The sequence below is a fragment of the Apiotrichum porosum genome (genome assembly GCF_003942205.1).
Source record: "Apiotrichum porosum strain DSM 27194 chromosome Unknown scaffold_23, whole genome shotgun sequence".
Classification (NCBI taxonomy): domain Eukaryota; kingdom Fungi; phylum Basidiomycota; class Tremellomycetes; order Trichosporonales; family Trichosporonaceae; genus Apiotrichum; species Apiotrichum porosum.
In genome coordinates, this window is record NW_021167130.1 from 65,637 (window position 1) to 84,452 (window position 18,816).

Below are 18,816 nucleotides of genomic sequence, written 5' to 3' on the forward strand. Positions count from 1 at the left end.
TGATGCAGCGTATAGGCATAGCCCGTTGGAAACGGTTCTTCGGCGCTGAGCCCCCCTCCCCTCTCACGTCAGTATCCACCGTGCCACACATGAGAGTATTATACTACAGTGACATGGTGACGGCCCCTCTGAGCCGGTACGGAACTATGCTGGGGACAACCAAAAACGGGACGGATGGTCTAGGCTCATACCAACAGGCGCCAGCTTTACTTCTGCCTGCGCTCGATGGCCTGAATCTTAATGCGCTTGTTATACGCGGGGCGGTCGTTCCTGCAAACATGTCAGCGCCGTCGCAGCTGCAAGTCGGTACCGCGAAGCTGCTAGCACTCACTTGAACATCTGGTAGGCGTCAATCTGCGCGGGGTCGCCAATGTTGGCGTTGTCAAGCAAGTCCTGGATGCCGAGAACAATCTGGATGTGTTAGGAGCGAAAACATCGACAGCCAGGTACACACCTGCTTGATGGTAATAGCGGGCTTCCACGACTTCTCCTCGTCCAGGATCGAGAGACAGATGGTGCCGGAGGGGTAGACGTTGGGGTGGAAAAGGGGAGGGTCGAACTTGCACTTGGGGGGCTTGGTGGGGTACTCTGTACAGTGTCAGCTGCGTCCCGTCGTTCCCACACAGTTTTCGCCTCTCATCACTGGACTACTGGACAGTCCCACGCCCCCGCGGACGTTCACACGCTGCACCGTCTTCGCCACTCACCAGTCGGGAACTCCATCTTGACGACGTAGACGCCGCCCTCCCAGTCGGTCTGCTTGTCAGCTCGTTCGTTTGGCAGAGCTATACCCACCTCCTCCTTGCCGGGAATTCCCACCTCCCACTTCATCATGTTGAGTGTGCCATCGTCATTCTTCATGGGCTTGGCGTAGAAACCCTTGTTCATCAGCAGGATTAACTATCAAGAGGTGGGACACAAGCAAATGGGACGGGCAGCTCGCAGATGTCCATCCGAGTGACCCACATAGCACCAGGAAGGTATTGCGGTAACGCAATAACCTTCCTGGCGGCGCACGACCGCCGCCTTTCAGGCTACGCAACCTGGGCAGCGCTGCTGTCGCCACAGAAGACCTCGTCCACGCGACATGACACTTACAAAGGGGTGGTCCTTGCGCCACTGCTTGCGCTCCTCGGTGAGGCGGGCGGTCGCGAGGGAGCTCTGACATGTTAGCTTGGCGACCTCATATCCGCTTAGCTCACCATTATCGTCAAGGGTCTAGGTTCAAGTGGTATATGCGAAAAGGAAGGGGATGTTGTTGATTTAGAGGACAAAGTCCGCTCGCCTGATCAGATTCAATCAACACCAAAGGCACGCCAGCGCACGCCTATTTTGGTTGGCATTCCTATCTGGTTCCGTTGGCAAATGGTCGATCCTTCCTCCACCTATCTGCTCCCGTCGATCCCAAAAGAGGTGGCAGTTGGCGATAGCTTGCCAGGTGGCAAGATTGGCAGCTGGCCACGCAGTGTGGCGACGCAGGTGGTGGTCGATTTGGCAGACGAGGTGTACTTTTATTCTTTGACAACAGGAGGGGAAGAACCGTTGCAGCATGGCGGCGTCCAGCATATCGAGATTGTTCATGGCAAGTGAGGGCGACCACCGCCTCCGGACCAACCGTGGTCCAAGTTACCGGTTTCTGAGGATCTTCGAGGATCTCCGAGGGTCTTTTGAGGGAATCGAGGGTTCATGGCTTACCCCCGTTGTCACGTGTCCCCCAATTGCCCCAACGTTTCGACCATGGCCATCACCTTTCTCTGACTCAGCACATTGACCAGTCTGTGCCCAGACGCGCCAGACGCCAGACCAGAGATCCAGAGACTGCTCCAGGACGAGACTAAATGGTCTGTGCTGCACGGTTCACCGTTCCTTTCATTCCACTTAGCCTCCCAGCCTCCCAGTAACCGGGGCTTTGCAAAAGGTCCAGGCCGAGTTGCAGGAGCTTCTGAAACTGACCTGTTCACCAACAAGGCGTCGACCGGTTACTTTCCGGATCCACCATTCTATGAGTGGCAATGAGTGGATATCGAACATCGGTATGCGCACATGACGCGTGTGGCCGAGCGGGCAAGCATGGAATGTGTGGTGGATGAGCTTCTGAAACTGGCCTTCTCGCGGACATGGCGTCGACCGGTTACTTTCCGCATTCACCGTTCTCTGGATGGATATTGAACACTGGTACGCACAAGACGCGTGCGGGCGATTCAACACGCATGGCACAACGCCGGAGTTCCGGAGTGCCTCGTCTCACCTCCGTGCCTCCATGCATCGTTTGTGGCATGCTTTGCGCCTAATGCCGCCACACAAAGCTTGGCAAGTGGGGTAGTGGGGTTGAAGGTATGTTGAACAGGCTGTGTGCGGCATTCAAGCCATCCAGGACTTCATTCATGCTCAAACCGTCGCGAAGACGAGCAGTGTAAACCCCAAATACCAGGGTCGGGGCATGTCGGTTCTCGGCTACCATTGGGACATTGGTGAGGTCAAGGTAAGGAAGGTCAAACACTAGTGCGTTTTGCAGGTGCTTGACGTGCGGTTTCACTCAACCCCGATGCGTTGAGCCTACACGCCCGGTGGTCCAACTGTGTTCCAACGTGTTTGAGATTGTCGGTCGTCTCCCCAAAAGTATCGAGCCGACCGGTTAAGCAACCAACGCAGGAATGTTGCCGAGCATGAGCAGTGGCGCAGTGGTAAAGTGGCACACTGGCGACGTAGCTGGGTCGCAAATGCAAGCTATATAAACAGGCAGGACTGAGCCGACAAGACCACTTTCTTCGCAAGACAACACTCAGCTACAGCTTTACAAGATGCTCCAGCTCCTCACCCTCGCTCTCGCTGCCACGACTGCCTTCGCCACGCCCACGCCGGAGCGTCGCGACAGTGTCGTCACTCTGACCTCCGAGCAGATCGCACCTTGGAAGAACCTGGCATACTATGCCTCGTACGTACATGCTTGGGCCTTGGAACCAGAGGAACATTGCACTGACAAGCTTTCTTTAGCGCTGCCTACTGCGCGAGCTCAAAGATCAAGAGCTGGTCGTGTGGTACAGCATGCAAGAACCTCGCCACCCCGCAGACCGTGTACGCCACCGGCGGCGACAATGCCCAGACTCCGTACTGTACGTACACACCCTGCGCCAGGGTACCACTGTCATCCCCCGGTGGCCATCGGCGACCCCACGGGAGACCGACCGCGGCGTTGACCTGGGCATATGCTTACTTTCACCAGGGTACGTTCTCAACAACGGTAGCGCCATTATCGTCTCCGTCTGTGGCACCAACGCTCTGTCGTACGCAAGCATCGCCGTCGACATGGACTACACGCCCACCGCTCCCGACTCGACTTACTTCCCCAACCTCAGCGGCGCCAAGCTTCACCACGGCTTCTACTCGGCTTTCACCCGCATCGCGCCCGGCGTCGCCACTGGCGTCCAGTCTGGCCTCGACGCCGGTATCACGGACGTGATTGTCATTGGTCACTCGCTCGGTTGGTACTGGAAATTTATTAAAACCCATCGGGTGGACACTAGCTAACCTGTTCCTAGGTGGCGCCATCGGACACCAGCTCGCTACCTACCTCCAGCAGAAGTTCACCAGCGCCACCGTGTACGGCCGTCTCTTCGCGTCGCCTCGTGTTGGTAACCAGGCCTGGGCCGACTACGTCGACAGCACCGTAAGTCACCGACAACTTGCTCAATAGCTTGGCTCACACACACGCAGCTCGGCACCCGCGCCCAGCACATTGTCAACTACAACGATGCCGTCCCCCAGTCCCCTTCGCAGGCCATGGGCTTCCAGCAGAGCAGTAACGAGATCTGGATCGCCAACGCTGCTGGCACCAAGTACATTGCCTGCCCCGGCCAGGAGAACAAGGCTTGCCAGGACAGCCTTGCTGCCGCCACTGGCACCTCGGTCCACCTTGGACCTTACGCCGGCGTCACCATCTCGGGCTGCTACTACTAAGCAGGGTGAAATCCTCATTGCGCGACGGCTGCAGGCCGGTCGTCTCGCTAGCGATGCTGTGAGAAATCGAGCAAGCTAAAACCTGAGTGTCTAGAAAAATAGAAAAGCCAAAAAAAGAATGAATTAGTGACGTCGTGATTATACAGTGTTCCACCATGTGCACAAACTGGTGCGTGAGTAGTAAGCGGAAGATATTCAGGCTTGCATCTATGACTAATTAGCAGAACAACTAATAACTTACACGCCACGCTGCTCTAAACCTTGGCCTTGGTCTGGCCATCCTCCTCCGTCTTGGTGCCGTTCAGGTCAATGGCGCTGACCGCAGCCGCCACCGGGTCGGCAGTTGTACTGGAAGTGGTGGCAAGGGGAGAGGGAGCGGACATGGAGGGCACGGCGGGCGAGGCCGGACGAGGGGTTCCGGCCCCACTGGTGCTGGCGGGCGTGTTGGTACCCGAGGGGCCGAACGAGTTGACGGGGGCGATATCGTTCTGGTCCTCGCCGGCGGAGACACCAGTGATGTACGCACTGAATGTCAGCTACAGGAGTTTTGTGCAGGCCGTTACTCACTTGAAAAAGTGGCGCCAGGAAGCCTTGGACGGGGTGAAGTGGCCTGACAGTCAGCTTGGTCCGCAACACAGCCGAAGCTCACCTCCAGTGTGGTATTCGACACGCGAGTTCTTGCAGCCCTCGATCAGAGTCTTGCTACGCTCCTCGGGGACGACGACGTCGGTACGGCCGATGACGTGTAGAACGGGGAGGGAGGCAGGGAGGGGGAACCATCCTTCAAACGATGGCACATTGGGCTGAGGAAGGAAGCCACCGACGGCAATGACGACTGCAAGTGAGCTCAACCACGCCGCAGTGGCTTTGCTCACACTTGAACTTGGGAATGGCTGGCTCTGCAGGCCAGTTGGGGTGAAGGCCGGGTTGCTCAAGCTGCGATGGGTCAATTAGAGCATGTAGCATGTAACCCACGAGAGCAGCAAGGATCGAGGCCATGCAGGCGCCCTGGCTGAAACCCATGATACCGTCAAAGGGGCCGTTCTTAACCATAAAGTCATGAATATAAGTGAGGGTCTCGTCAAACCCTGTACAAGTCAGCTGGACGGCGTAGACGGTGTACCTCGGCATGCTCACTCTTGTAGACGCTCTTGTCGCCGCCAGTAAGCCACCAAGCACGCGGAGTTGTCTCGGGGGTTTGCTGCTCGGTCTCGGTGGTAGCGTTGGACGCAAAATCGTCCAGGGAAGTCTGGGCCCATGGCATGTCCGCCTTCTGGACGATGATAGGAGGCTCGAGGAAGACGAACTCGGCGTTCTTACATGTCTTGCGGATCGCGCCGAGCTGGGGAAAGAAAAGGGGTTTGTCAGCACCACACCCGCGGGATCTGGCAGTATCACCGTGATGCATACCTGCTTGGAGTAGATGGTCGAGTTTTGCGTGAATCCGCACAGAGAGAGGACGCGAACCGGCATCGTGTCTAGATGGGGAGAGAGATGGAGAGATAGCAAGATGGTGGTCTCGTCAAATCTCGTCCTCGTTGAAACCGATGTCCCCTCCCCTTCCGAACCCCACTTCCCCGCAATTATCCGAGTATTTTCCGCCGGCAACACCGTCAACCAGTTTGTTTTCGTTCGCACAACCAACCCTCCTCCATCATACATCAACACACACCGCCTTGCAACAAGCCCTATAAGCAATCACCGACCATGCGTGACGACGGCGACAGCGAGAGGTACCCATACCTCTCGTCTCTCAATGCTGCACAGCTACGGGGTGAGTTACGGTGGCAAGGTTCCCTCGACTGACGCTCGCAGCGGTGACCGCACCTCCTGGTACACCACTCCAGATCCTCGCTGGACCGGGCTCTGGCAAGACCCGTGTGCTCACCTCCCGCGTTGCGCATCTTGTCAAGAAGCACAAGTACAAGCCATACGAGATCACCGCCGTGACGTTTACGAACAAGGCGGCAAATGAGATGCGCAAGCGTCTCAAGGTGCTGTTGGGCGAGAAGGAGGCTGGCCAGTTGGTGCTTGGTATGTGCAGTAGACGTGGATCTGACGTACGGGAGAGCTGACGCCCCAGGTACCTTCCACGCAACGTGTGCGCGATATCTGCGCCGTCATGGCTCGCGCATCGATCTCGACAACAACTTTGCCATTTCTGACGCCGATGACTGGTGAGTTGAAACGGCTGTGCCAGCTCTGACCTTGCAGCAAGAAGATCATGTCACGCCTCCTGAAGGCCCGGGCAGAGGAGCTCGCACAAGCCCACATCAGCTTGAAAGAAGGCGTAGTGCTCAACGACATCTCCAAAGCCAAGGCCAAGGGCGAGTCGCCTGAAGGCATGGCTGTGCGCGCCGCGAAACAAGAGGTCGGCTCAAACGTTCTAGCAGTTATTGCCCAGCTGTACAAAGAGTACGAACTCGCACTCCGCGACGCTGGCGCTCTCGACTTTGACGACCTCCTTGTGTTTGGTCTGCGCCTTTTCAAGGAGCACCCAGACATTCTCGTCAAGTGTCTGCACATTCTGGTCGATGAGTTCCAGGATACCAACACGACGCAGTACGAGCTCATGAAGTGCTTTGCCAGGGCGAATGGTGGCGTTAGCGTTGTCGGCGACCCAGACCAGTCGATTTACGGCTGGCGCTCCGCTGAGATTGAGAACCTCGACAACATGAAGAGGGATTTCAAAGGTGTCGACGCCATTTACCTCGAGCACAACTATCGCTCGACCGGCGCCATCCTCGCCGCCTCCCACTCAATTGTTTCTCAAGGTGCGTTACCGAGGTGTACCATCTAACGCTTCAGATGCCAAGCGTATTCCAAAGAACCTCTACACCTCTCACCCGAAGAGCACCCCCGCCATTCTCAAGCAGTTTGCCACTCCCGTCATCGAAGCGAGCTTCATCTCGACCGAAATCAAACGCCTCATAGCGTACTCTGGGGGCCTCCTGAACTATGACGACTTCTCCATCCTCCGTGAGCCTCGCAAAACGTGTTCTGTTCTGACCTACCAGTTCGCTACAATGCCCTCTCCCGCGTGATCGAGTCTGCGCTCCAGAAGGACGGAATCCCGAACCGCATTATCGGCGGACACAAGTTCTTTGAGCGTATGGAGATCAAGGACCTGTTGGCATACCTTCAGCTCGCGGACAATCCAAACTTTACTGCAAGTGGCCGACTCTTGAGCTGATCGTTGACACCGCAGCCCGCCTTCCTCCGTGTTGTGAATGTCCCTCGCCGCGGTATTGGCGACAAGGTGGGGTTTGGCCGTCGCGACGGGTCACTAACCGACTCAGTCCGTTTCGGATCTTGTTGCCGCAGCGAAGAGGGCCGATGTGTCTCCCATGGAACTCGCAGAGCGTATCATTGATGGCGACAAGCTTCCTACAGGCATCAAGCCAGCTATGAAGAGAAACTTGGCCTCGTTTGTTGGCGTGGTCCGCAAACTGCGCCGTGCTGCCTTGAAGGTGGGTGGACCTTCCCTCAGTCATGCTGACCCAGCAGGGCTCTACTGTCGGAGACATCATCCTCCTCGCTATCAAGAAGACCGAGTACGAGGAGTACCTCCGCAGCTCGCAGCCAGACTACGAACAACGTTGGGAGAACGTTCAAGAACTTGTTAGTTTCTCCATCATTGACTACCGCTGACTGTGCAGATCAACTACAGTGTCGTAGTCTCGGATGAGCAGGGCCGTCAGGACGCTGCCGATGCAGACGTTGCCGAAGCGGGCGGGTTCACGTCCGCCTTGGCCTTACCGTTGGAAGACATCAAGCCCAAGGTCGAGGCCAAACCGTTTGCTAGCGACGTGCGACTGCACCCCATGTTCCAGGGCGCCGCAGCCTCGGGTCCATCTCGCAGGCGCTCTGCTGAGAAGCAAGTTCGCGTCAAGATTGAGAATGACGTTGTGGAGATTCTCTCGAGCGAAGACGAGCTGGACGAGCCCGACATCAAGCCTGTGAAGCGCGATTCCGTCCCGCCGTCTAGCGAGACTGAAGGGTGCGTGTAATGCCAAGCTTGCGGATTGCTGACTACCAGGTTGACACCACTGCGCTTTTTTCTGCAGACGTCGATGCTCTCCACCGACACTGAGTCTCAGGAGGAAGGTGCTGAAGTGCCGGTGGGTTCGTTAGGTACGAACGGCCTCGCTAACCCTCTCAGAAGGTTACAATATCAACTGTACACGCTGCCAAGGGACTCGAGTGGCCAGTGGTGTTCATACCGTCTGGTTTGTGGACAAGCTCAGTTTCAGCGCTTACCTCTGCAGTCGAGCAAGGCACCTTCCCGTTTCACCGATGCACAGAGGAACACGAGGTTGCAGAGGAGCGTCGTTTGCTCTACGTGGCGATGACTCGCGCGCAATCTTTCCTTGTGAGTCACCCCCACTCTGTAACGCTGACGGTCTTAGTCTCTGTCTCACTCAGCAACGCGCATGTGGGCCGGCCAGGACGAGGACCGCGACCTGAGCGAGTTTGTGGCTAAATCTATGAGAAAGGACCCTGTAAGGCGGCCACTTCCGAAGCCAGCTGACGTGCAGAACCTGTTTTCGTCCTCGTTGCCCACCATCGACGTCAACGTTCGTCACCAGATGTCGACTATGCTTGGTCGTCCACTGCCCAACGAGGCAGCGACCAAGGACGCTGTTATGAAGCACGTCCGTGCAGCCCCGCCATTGTCGACTTGGGACGCACCGGAGCCGCGTGGCAAGAACAGGTTCGCGCGTCGCGAGGGACCTGGCCAAATGTCCAGAGCAGCAGACTATTGGAACTCTGGCATGGACGAGTACGCGCTCCCTTCGGCAAATGGATCTGGACGACCCTCGTCCATGACGTTTGCGAGTGCACGCTCGCTAGGTCGCCCCGTGACCATGTCCGCGCCGGCAGCACCGAAATCTCCGCCGGCCCCGATCAAGTCTGCGAATCGAAACTTGCCGGCACCGTTACCATTCACGTTCGACGCTTCGTCCAGGCCCAGGCCCGAGGCGAACTTGACGAGCTTTACGAGTAACAGCAATTCGGCACTCGCTGCAATGAAATCTCTCGGTCTGCCCGACTCCAAGTCTGGTGCAGGCTCGCAAACCAACTTGGCTAGCTTCGCCAGCAACAGCAGCTCGAGCTTGGCTGCCATGAAGTCACTTGGCAAACCGGATCCGTCGCCCGGTGCAAGTTTATCCCGTTTCACAAGCAACAGCAACTCGTCGTTGGCCGCCATGGTGGCGCTGGGCAGGTCCGAAGCACCAGGCACCAACTCCATCGGCGGCAACCGAACTAGCAGTGCATTCACATCACCGACTCTTAGTAGTGGTGGTGACGGTGGTGTTGGTGGGCTCGGTGCATCCGGCTCGACCGGTGTTCCGGGGATCCCGTTGGCTCGAGGCACCAAGCGCCTGGGCATGGGTCGTCCTGCCCCTTGGGGGTCTAAGCGCAACAAGAGCTGAGCGCGTCGAGCATGTGTCGTCGCCGTCTCCGAGCGATGATTAGCATTTCCCTTTGTGCGTGAAATGGGGAGCGTGATTGTGTAACCATTGTGTGCACGTTTTAAACACCCTGTGTAGAGAGGATAGGATAGGGTTCTATGTTGTATCGCATGCACCTGTGCATTGTTACTCCCGCATCACGCAGTTGTTTGGCCACGAGGCAGGACTCGCATGGAGGGCAACAGGCATTATGAATGTCCAAGGTCTCGGATGACGGCCAACGTTGACGCCGCCAAGAGCCTCGTGCATGTCTGTGGGCCTTTGATCCGTTGACGACGTCACGCATGCGACGAACATGACGATACGGATTTTCCCACCGTACCCCAACCGTTGCCCCGTTGCCTGAGCAATGGCGCCCACCGCGGTGCGCGGGTGGCGTCGTGGAGCGTTGCATGTTTACTGCATGTTTACGCTTCTTCTACGGGTGCACGAGCCAGGTGACCCCCCAACAACAAAGGGCGGAGTGTGCATTGTTCTCTCACCCTTCTGATGCAGAGACACTGCTCCATCAGCGCGCGCGGGTGTTGGCGAGAGAGACACAGCCAGAGGCCAGAGGAATGTTGGACCCGCAGCGCTTGTTGTGTCTTTTCGCCGTTCGCCACCGACGTACGCGACTAACTTTGGTACCTTTTTCTCGTGTCTCTCATATCCCTCCCCCACAGCGGCCAGTTCCACCCAACGCCGTACGCAGCTGTTTCTCATCACCAACACCGCCCATACAGTTGTTGCCTTCTTCCATCCATACACTCTTGCACCTCCCCCCAGCCATACCACCATACCACGCTCTCGCTCGCCTCTCGAGCACAGCCAGTTGGTGGCCATGAGTGCACGCATCCCATCCCCATCCCGTGGCGGCGGCGAGCGGTCATCCCACCCTCCAGTCGCCATGGACTTCTTTCACAAGATGACGCTGGGCCTCCTCGCCCGCCGACCCAGCATCGACAGCCATCAGACATCCACCGGCCTCACCCCCAGCTCCTCGCATGCCACCCTCTCTCAAATCGGCTCCCCAGCTCCTCTCCGCCCTGCAAGCTCCGTCAACACCAGGCGCGCACCGACCACCACTTCCATGATCGCCTCTGCAAGCGCACCTGGCCTGCTACCAAACAATGGCTCGACCACTACTCTCCCCCAAGCCGCCGGACCCACCGCGGCCCAGCTTGAAGCCTTGCACTACCGCACGTCTCAGACTCCTCTTAGGATGAGTATGGAGGGCAACTGGGCCACTCTCCCGCCTACGCTGCCAGCCACGCCATTGCCACCTACCACTCCGTCTGGACGTGACACATCTCGCACGCCCACGCTCAAGCGCAGTAACAGCCTGATCGGCAAGTTCTCCATCGGAAAGCTGGCACGTCGGAACAAGGCCAAATCCACCTCTGGTGCAAGTGGTGCCACCCCCAACAGGCCTCGTAGCCCATACTCGAGCTCCCACCACCGCCACAGTCTGCTTCCAAGCACCCCGCGTACACTGGGTTCGTTCACTCCTCGGTTGCGCCTCAAGACGGTCAAGCGTGCGCGCTCCAACCCCTCCATGGCCAAGGCTCTGCAGGCACAGTCCCAGCGCGAGTCGGTGCCTCCACTTCCATCAGCTGCCACCAAGCTGGCCGCTCAGATGGCCCAACCCCCAACCACCTCCGACGAACCCAGCAATTCTCCGGACCACACCCCGCTCGACGTCTCGTTCGGTCCGTCGTTCGGCCCCCTCCTTGTGGCAGCCTCGTTCAGCAGGAGCCCGCGTACGACCATTCATGATGCATCGGCCTTGGGGGCTTCGACCACCTCGACGCCACCAAAGCCCAAGGCCAACACCAAGTCGTTACCGCCTCCGCGCACCATGACAAACGCCACGGACAGCACCACTTCCGTGTTAGGAACCCACAAGAACAAGGTCCCAACGGAAGTATGCTTAGACCTGGGATACACACCGAGTCCCCAGTCTGACCGTGTCAAGTCTCGTGCTCAGACACCGTCTCTCCACCACCGCCGTCACAAGAGCGCCGACATGGCCTCGAGCACACCAGGGTCACGGCACTTTGCTTGGGATTTCGAAGGGTCCACCTCTGAGGCCGACACCCAGGACATCCCACCCGTCCCTCGTGTCCCTCGTAGCCACCCCTTCAACATCAACAAGCTCAGCGATGACCCCCGGACCGCATCGTCCACGTCCAACTACAACATCGACTACCTCGACGAGCTGTTGGCTCACGAGAATGCCGGGCTTCAGGGCATGGACCGCGATGACTGTCTTTCCATCGGCAACTCTATCGAAGAGCTGGAAGATGCCGACGCCAGTAGTCTGGCCCTGGACCCCGCCAGCCCCAAGAAGCTCTCCGTCGAGTACGACACCGACATGTCCCCCGGCGGACACATGTCTGTTGACGCACTCGTCTCCCCGGAGGACGCTCTGGACGATGTCGAATCGGAATGTGAGTGCCTTTGCAAGCGAGGCTGTTCCTGACCCTCAGTCGAGCCTTTGCTCTATGATGGCCTTCCCAGTCCTACACGCAATGCGTGGGCGGCCTTTGACGTGAACGTCGAGATCAACCCCCCGCGCCTTAGTGGTATCCGCCACGCCGACTCGACCGACACGCTGGACGACAACGAGTCAGCCGAGGCCTCGGACCACTCGCAAGAAGACTCGGACCACGAGGCAGACGAGGCCAAGGAGACAGAGCGCAGCCGCGACCGCGACTCGGACGTGAGCGGATACTACCAGAACATTGTGTTTGCGGACGACTACGAGAAGGACAACGTCGTCTATGGGGTCCCTCAAGCCATTGACGGTTCGAGCCGTGCTCGTTCTCCCGACCTGCCCAGCCTCGAGATGGGCATCCCGTTCGACTCGGTCCTCGACTCGTCGACCCCCGAGTCGCCAGTCAACCCTCTGACCCCCACCATTGTGGACGAGGACCACCAGGCCCGCTGGCAGGCATTTGGTCGTATGGACCTTGACGATTTCGAGGACGACGACTTCATCCCCGTCGACGAGCCCATGGGCATGGAGGAGCTGTTCACGGAATCCTTCTCCACCTTGGGATCCAACCAGTCAATGGCTTCCATTACATCGGAGGAGTCGTTTGGCTGCCCATACCCCATCTCTCCTGGTGGTGGCCATATCCTTCCAACCATCAAGGAAGCGTCGAGGGAGTCGAGTACCTGCCACGGCGTCACTGGGTCAGCCAGCAACAGCCTTGCCCCCTCCACGCCGCAGCGTACTGGATCCATTAACCACTCGCATCGGTCCACCACTACTCCACAGCACACGCCTGATATGCCCGTCAGCCAGGTCTGGGCCTCACACAGTACACCGGCCACCCACCAGATTGCGGCCACCTCGTCTTCCGAGACCCCATCAATCATGGTCTCACCTCCTCCCTTTGCCTCGCCTGCCCTCGTCACCGAGTCCATCAGTAACTCTCCGACCACGACGTCAACCAAGCACCGTGTCACGCAGTCTCTCGACGCCCCGAACACGACCCAGGGGTGCAGCTCCGGCCACCTACGCACGCATTCTGCCCCTGCCGACGGTTCGCCCGGCAAGCGTCTCGATGAGCGTAGCCAGTCGCCTTTACTCACTGCCGAGCTTTCCGCTGCGTATGCCAAGATTGACAACTTGGTCGTCGCCAAGCGCGATGCCGATCACAGCGCCCGCGTCAGACAGTACGAGCTTGACGACCTCATGCTCCTCCTCAAGGACCGGGACAGTCGCGTGCATTACTTGAACGACAAGGTCATCCAGCTTCAGGATGGTGAGTTCTTTGAGCACTTGCTGTGGCACTTGGAACTGACAGTAGCTCTCCACCATGGCGAGCTGCCGGAGCAGGTTCGCCTCTCGATTGAGGCTGAGTACAAGGAGCGCCTTAACGAGCTGGAGATGGCGGCTGGTCACATGGTCATGACTGCGCAAACCAAGGCCGCCGATGCCACCGAGGCTGTCAAGCAGATGAACGGCACCCTCATGGAGAAGGACGTCGGCCTCCAGGAGCGCGACGACGAGATTTTGCGTTTACGCCGCGAGGTTAACAAGGGCGACAAGACCATCTCGTTGCTGCGCGACAAGGTCAGCAAGGCCACGTTTGAGTTGGACGAGCTGCGGTGCAAGGTCCAGACCGAGGCTGCGCCCGCCCAAGTGGTCATTGACCTCCAGAGCGAGCTTGGAGTCCAGAAGCGCAAGACCGCCGAACTCGAAGCCAAGCTCCGCGAGGCCAGCAAGACAAAGGATGACATGTTCACCCTGGCCGACAAGTATAAGCAGCTCTTGAACTCTGAGCGCGAGAACAACGCCGAGAACAAGGAGAGGTGGGCCAACTGGGGCCGTGATCGTGTCAAGCTCGATGAGGAGGTGGCCCGCCTCACGGCCCAAGTCTGGTCTGCCAGTGGCAACCAATCCAAGGTGAGTTTCTCATCCTCTCGGATATACGCTAACTCTCAGCTTGAAACTGCTCTTTACCGTTGCCAGCAGGTCGAGATTCCTCGCCTCAAGGAGGACCTCGAGACTTTCAAGAACCTGCTTCAGGCCGCGACCAAGGAAGATGAGGCCGACCTCAGCATTCAGTCTATCGAGTCTACGCACACCCTCATCAGCCAGCAGGAGCAGATCAACCACCTCGGCCGCGCGTTGGATGACAAGACCGAGGAGGTCCGCGACGTCGAGAAGCAGTTTGAGCGCCACACTCGTGACTGCACAGCTGAACTCTGCCGCCTGCGCGAGGACCTCAAGACGCTCACGGCGACCAACAACGAGATCAAGGTGGACCACAGGCAGGCCGTTGTGGAGCAGGAACGTCACCGCGAGCGTGCTGCGGACAACTACTCGCGCTGCCAGACATACCTGGCCGAGATTGACAGCCTCAACATCACCCGCGCCAAGCTCAGTGCTGAGAATGACGACCTCCGTCGTGCCGTTGCCAGTAACCACCTCGAGCTGCAGAAGCTCAATACCAAGGTCACCAACATGTCTAGCGACCGGGATCTCCTCAACTCGGCACTTGAGAGCAAGCAGCTTGAGCTGGAGCTCATTCGTCGTGGACCAGCAACCCCGCGTCGTCCCCCGACTCCGGGTAAACGCCAGACGCCAGGCCATGCGCGCTCGCCCTCTGAACCTACCAACCTCCCGTCGCGCCTGTCGCCCATGCTCGTGAACAAGCGTGTGCGACCCAAGAGGATGACTCCCCCTCCTCTCACCAGGAGTCAGGCCATGGAATCGCCTACGCCGTTAAAGGCCAAGTCTCCCCTTTCGCCCACCGCTGCGACATCGTCCAAGTGGCCCGCCACACCATCGGCCAAAGTGTCCTCGGCACGTATCCCGCGCCCCACGCCTCACAAGGCAAAGTCCAAGCCGACACTGCCAAAGGTGGTCATCGAGACTCCTGCCCTCCCCCATTCTGCCCCCGTGGGCGGCAGTAAGGCGCTCACCCCGTCGTCCAAGCACAACGAGGACAGCTGGGGCTCAGCGTCAGCGACCGCAGTCTCGTCGCGATCGCGCAGCAACAGCAACACCAAGCTGTCGCCTGCACCTTCCCGCAACTCGTCGTTCATGAACGTCCCCTCGGCCGCATACTCACCCAGGTCGCCAACGACCACCTTGGGTTCCAGTGCCGGCTCGAATGCGAGCGCGAGCTCCAAGTCGCACATCCCCGTTCGTAAGAGCGGTGGTCCCGGTGCGCGCACGCCCAAGTCCCAGTCTCGCAACGGTGGCGGTGGTGGTAGTACCGCCACCAGCGCTCCGGCGAGTGTGCGCGGTGTCCCCATCGGAAGCGAGGTCGAGGCTGGCGCTGGCGCTGTCGTCGAGACGGTGACCATGCCTGTGCTGCCTCAGCGTGACACATTCCCCTAAACACCGCGCGTTTTCCCACCGACCCCCATCATGCCCACCGACCACCCGTCATGCCCACCAAAACGTACCATATACGACCCCCAAGCACCGCCATGCCGGACATGCTCTGCCACGCACCCGCCCACGCACGTAAGCACGCACGCACGAACGCAATGCACGCCATCCCACCCCCACCCACCCCCCAAAACCGCAAAACGACCAGATCCTGCCATTGTTGAGACATGACGACGACTGGGGCGAACCCTGGCGAAACGAAGAGAGACGCTGCTGTTGATGACGATAGATAAAAGAAGACGAGAAGTGAACGCTGTTTATTGTTTGTTTTGTACATTGCCCCCCCCCCCACCCCATACACGCGTGAGTATGGGTTCCCTATGCACATTGTGTCCTGCTCCGAGCCCATGGGTCGCACCGTCGCTGCCTGCGCTGCCGATGTGGCATGTTGGTGGCGGACGCGGGTACGGTTGACGACCTCGGGCGTTGATGGTCGCAGCCACGAGCCGCCGCGTGAGATGGTCAGTGGTAGCTCCAATGGCAGCTCCGTCGTTGGTCAGTTGCGAACATGAGTGTGGGTGGGGTTCACTTCCATGATGATACATTAAAAAGACAAGGGGAACCAGAGACCAAAGGGCACAAGACGGGGGGAAAGAGGTGCTGTCGCGTTCTCACTCTCCCCCGCATGCCCGATGCTCAGGCCCCATACACACCCTCATACTCCACTGGACACACAGAGCCCACGTCGTCTCTCGTGTTCGCGTGTACTGGCCGTCACCCCTCCTCTCCTCCATCCCTCCCATGCTAGGTTCTTGAGACTCTGGGACGCCTTCTCCTACACACGCTTCTCCTCTGGGGCTTTCGACAGTTTTGAAGCAATCGTTGCTCCCACCTCCCAACTTCCCTCCTGCTCTCCTCGGCAACGACACCATGCACCTCCCCCGCCCGGGACACTGGCTCGCGAAGGGCTCCACCTCCCTCCCCCGCAGCCCTTCAACTACAAGGACCGCGGGGGAGGGCTGGGTGGAGGGGGACAGGTGAGTGGCAGTAACAGTCACCCCCCAATCGAGAGAGGGGGGGTTGGGTTGTTATCGCTTCGTTTGCCCCTGTCCGCCCGTTTCGTCATAGCTCGTTTTCGCCAAGTCGCTTTCCGCCAATGTTCGCCAATGTATATCCGTTCGGTATGCTGCGCCAAGAGTAGTCTAGGGCCCTCCCCTCCCCCCAATACCAGCTGCGAGAGCCTACTACTTTCTCTTGCGAGAGAGGGGGCTTCTTCAGCGGCAGGGGGTCGGGTGGATCTAGACCTCGATGTCCTCGTCGACACGGCGGGCGAGGGCCGACGTCTTGACTGGCGACGAACCAAAGCTGCCGTGCTGGATAGGGTAAGAGGAAGGGGGCTGGGCGTGCTCGCGCAGGGTACCGGGTGGGGAGATGCGCATGTGGCTGAAGGCCGTCAGAGGAAGGTTACGCGGAGTGGTTAGGGGGTGATGATGGTCCACTCGCCTCTCGGAGCTTCGCCGTTGGTGGCTGTTGGGGATGGCCATGGGGTCGCTGGTGTTGTCGGGGCTGATGCCCACGCCGACGAGTGCGACAGAGGGACGGCGGTCGCCCATGGGGAAAGGGATGGGCTGGCCGGTGGGCGACGACGACAGGTGGCCGTTCTGGGGCGGCGAGGCGTGAGGGACACTGTAGGGAGGGAGAGTCAGCTCTGCTCTTCGGTGTTCGGCGTTGCAGAAGCGCGTTTTTACAAGAAGAAGCCGATGATCGCCGCTTGCGACGGACACACTCACCCTTCGGGCGTCGGGATGGCAGTGCCCAGAGGCTGGGGCGGGGAGACACCGGCCTTGGACATCATGTAGTCGCCCGAGTCAAAGTACTTCCTCTCCTGCGTGAATGGGTCAGCGCGCGCCTCGCAGCTCAAAGCACAGCCGTCGTCGTCGACGACGACGGCGCAGTCGCAGTCGCACCGATCTTGCCCTGTCGACTGTCGCCTGTCGCCGCTGACGACTCTGACGACGCGACCATTGCGACTCACCTTCTGCATCTTGGTGAGGAGGTTCTTGGCGGGCACCTTGCCGTACATCTTGAACGCTTTCAGCTCCTGCTCGCTCATTTGCTGTCGCATGGTCAGTACGAGGAAGGCTGGGAGGGGAGGCGAGGAAGGGGGGGAAGGGGGGAATGTGGAGGGAAGGCGCACCGAGGTGTCAATCTTGTTCTGGACGGTGTGTCAGCTCCCAAGTTCCGCGCGGCGTTGGTCCGGCAATGTAATATGATCGCAACAACCAGGTGGGCACAGGTACACCCCGCCATGCAGTTTGTACTCACAGCCTTGTGGGGGTTCATGGTGGTGATGGTGGTTGCAACAATGAGGTGGTTGGAGATGAAGCAAGCGGCACGTGTGGATTGGGTGGGTTGGGCCGGCTGGGTTGTGGAGTCGCGGCTGAGGGTTCAAGGGAAGGTAGGGGGGCCGGGGGATGGGTTGGGGGGCTCTGTCGGCTCGATCGGTGATTGTCAAGGAGAGAGCTCAGGCGGTTGCGTCGATGACGTTCCAGGAGACGTCGAGAGCGAGAATGGGGCGAGTGAGGTGTGGGTGACGAGAGGGGAGAGGGTTGAAAGGGGAGCGCCGGTGGCCAAATGGAGGGGAGAGAAGGTAGAGGCCCCCGAGGAGGTGGAATAAGATCGGAGCTGGTGGGAACGACGGAGGTGGTGCGAAGTGAGTGCGCGCTGGGTGGCGTTCACTTGCAGGGAGAGAAACGGTGTGTTGTATGTGTATGTGTTTGCTTGGTGGTGAGGATGGACGCGTCGAGGATGTGGAGAGGGGAGAGGGGGTGGTGTGGGTGTGATGGAGAGAGATGTTGGATAAGGCAGAGGACGGGGGTGGGGTGTGCAAGGCGCGGTGAGTGGATGGAGATTGGCTATTGCGGAGGGTGGATGGGAGAGAGAGGAGAGGCAGGATGGGGGGCGGGGGCTGTGGGCTGTGGGAGAGGAGGAGCAGACCAGGGAAATGTCCCAGGGCGAGAGAGAGCGAGTCTCTGCGGCCAGGCTGCAGGCTCTGCCCACGCTCTGTAGGGTTTGGCCGGCTCAAAATGAGTGTCTGTGTCTGGCCCCCCCATCTGTGTGCATCCGTGTGCAGGCGACACAAGTGTACAGATCCGTTGGGGGGGGAGCATGCAACATGGATTTGCCTCTACGGGCAACTGTGTGCTCTTTGCTCTCTGCCCAGAGCACCCACCCACACACAATGCAACGAGAGAGAGACTCTGGCCCCGTGACCCGCATTCAGACACAGGGAGAGAGACGCTGTCGCCCAGGCACACAGAGGCACAACCGACGTCACTGCGAGCGCACACCCCCCACCGCCGCCGCCGGGGGGGGGGGGGAATGTGGACCCAAACCTCATCTCTTTCACTGCTCTTTCAAATAACCCAGCAGCCGTTGGAATATATACTTTCAAACCGGCCCCCGCCCCGCACAACGGAGAGAGAGAGAGCATCATATTCATTGCGCGATCGCCAGCACAAGAGAGCAATAGCCTCACTCTCGCTTGCA

At 59.2% G+C, this 18,816-nt stretch overlaps 7 protein-coding genes across 7 annotated transcripts; 4 read left to right on the forward strand and 3 right to left on the reverse strand.

Moving 5' to 3' along the window:
• Nucleotides 1-206: 206 nt before the first annotated feature.
• Nucleotides 207-1,205, reverse strand: UBC9 (E2 SUMO-conjugating protein ubc9; the record flags this gene model as incomplete). The annotated part of the gene is made up of 7 exons (XM_028621009.1): nucleotides 207-270; nucleotides 332-411; nucleotides 455-588; nucleotides 708-879; nucleotides 933-1,034; nucleotides 1,099-1,161; nucleotides 1,203-1,205. 7 exons carry the CDS (start codon nucleotides 1,203-1,205, stop codon nucleotides 207-209), a joined length of 618 nt encoding a protein of 205 aa, XP_028471748.1.
• Nucleotides 1,206-2,801: 1,596 nt separating this feature from the next.
• Nucleotides 2,802-3,957, forward strand: EHS24_005487 (uncharacterized protein; the record flags this gene model as incomplete). Its single annotated transcript, XM_028621010.1, has 5 exons — nucleotides 2,802-2,935; nucleotides 2,995-3,113; nucleotides 3,224-3,481; nucleotides 3,540-3,667; nucleotides 3,715-3,957. The coding sequence occupies 5 exons, from the start codon at nucleotides 2,802-2,804 to the stop codon at nucleotides 3,955-3,957; spliced, it is 882 nt and encodes a 293-aa protein (XP_028471749.1).
• A 254-nt stretch (nucleotides 3,958-4,211) lies between these two features.
• Nucleotides 4,212-5,430, reverse strand: EHS24_005488 (uncharacterized protein; the record flags this gene model as incomplete). The annotated part of the gene is made up of 7 exons (XM_028621011.1): nucleotides 4,212-4,482; nucleotides 4,525-4,567; nucleotides 4,607-4,792; nucleotides 4,833-4,893; nucleotides 4,933-5,045; nucleotides 5,095-5,299; nucleotides 5,368-5,430. The coding sequence occupies 7 exons, from the start codon at nucleotides 5,428-5,430 to the stop codon at nucleotides 4,212-4,214; spliced, it is 942 nt and encodes a 313-aa protein (XP_028471750.1).
• Nucleotides 5,431-5,664: 234 nt separating this feature from the next.
• Nucleotides 5,665-7,150, forward strand: EHS24_005489 (uncharacterized protein; the record flags this gene model as incomplete). Its single annotated transcript, XM_028621012.1, has 6 exons — nucleotides 5,665-5,731; nucleotides 5,773-5,991; nucleotides 6,041-6,134; nucleotides 6,172-6,731; nucleotides 6,766-6,936; nucleotides 6,975-7,150. 6 exons carry the CDS (start codon nucleotides 5,665-5,667, stop codon nucleotides 7,148-7,150), a joined length of 1,287 nt encoding a protein of 428 aa, XP_028471751.1.
• A 154-nt stretch (nucleotides 7,151-7,304) lies between these two features.
• Nucleotides 7,305-9,395, forward strand: EHS24_005490 (uncharacterized protein; the record flags this gene model as incomplete). The annotated part of the gene is made up of 8 exons (XM_028621013.1): nucleotides 7,305-7,427; nucleotides 7,465-7,578; nucleotides 7,617-7,957; nucleotides 7,997-8,078; nucleotides 8,120-8,186; nucleotides 8,226-8,329; nucleotides 8,367-8,459; nucleotides 8,496-9,395. 8 exons carry the CDS (start codon nucleotides 7,305-7,307, stop codon nucleotides 9,393-9,395), a joined length of 1,824 nt encoding a protein of 607 aa, XP_028471752.1.
• A 925-nt stretch (nucleotides 9,396-10,320) lies between these two features.
• EHS24_005491 (uncharacterized protein) lies at nucleotides 10,321-15,273 on the forward strand (the record flags this gene model as incomplete). The annotated part of the gene is made up of 4 exons (XM_028621014.1): nucleotides 10,321-11,863; nucleotides 11,903-13,186; nucleotides 13,232-13,830; nucleotides 13,870-15,273. 4 exons carry the CDS (start codon nucleotides 10,321-10,323, stop codon nucleotides 15,271-15,273), a joined length of 4,830 nt encoding a protein of 1,609 aa, XP_028471753.1.
• Nucleotides 15,274-16,565: 1,292 nt separating this feature from the next.
• Nucleotides 16,566-17,610, reverse strand: EHS24_005492 (uncharacterized protein; the record flags this gene model as incomplete). The annotated part of the gene is made up of 5 exons (XM_028621015.1): nucleotides 16,566-16,953; nucleotides 17,058-17,152; nucleotides 17,303-17,383; nucleotides 17,465-17,482; nucleotides 17,593-17,610. The coding sequence occupies 5 exons, from the start codon at nucleotides 17,608-17,610 to the stop codon at nucleotides 16,566-16,568; spliced, it is 600 nt and encodes a 199-aa protein (XP_028471754.1).
• Nucleotides 17,611-18,816: the final 1,206 nt, after the last annotated feature.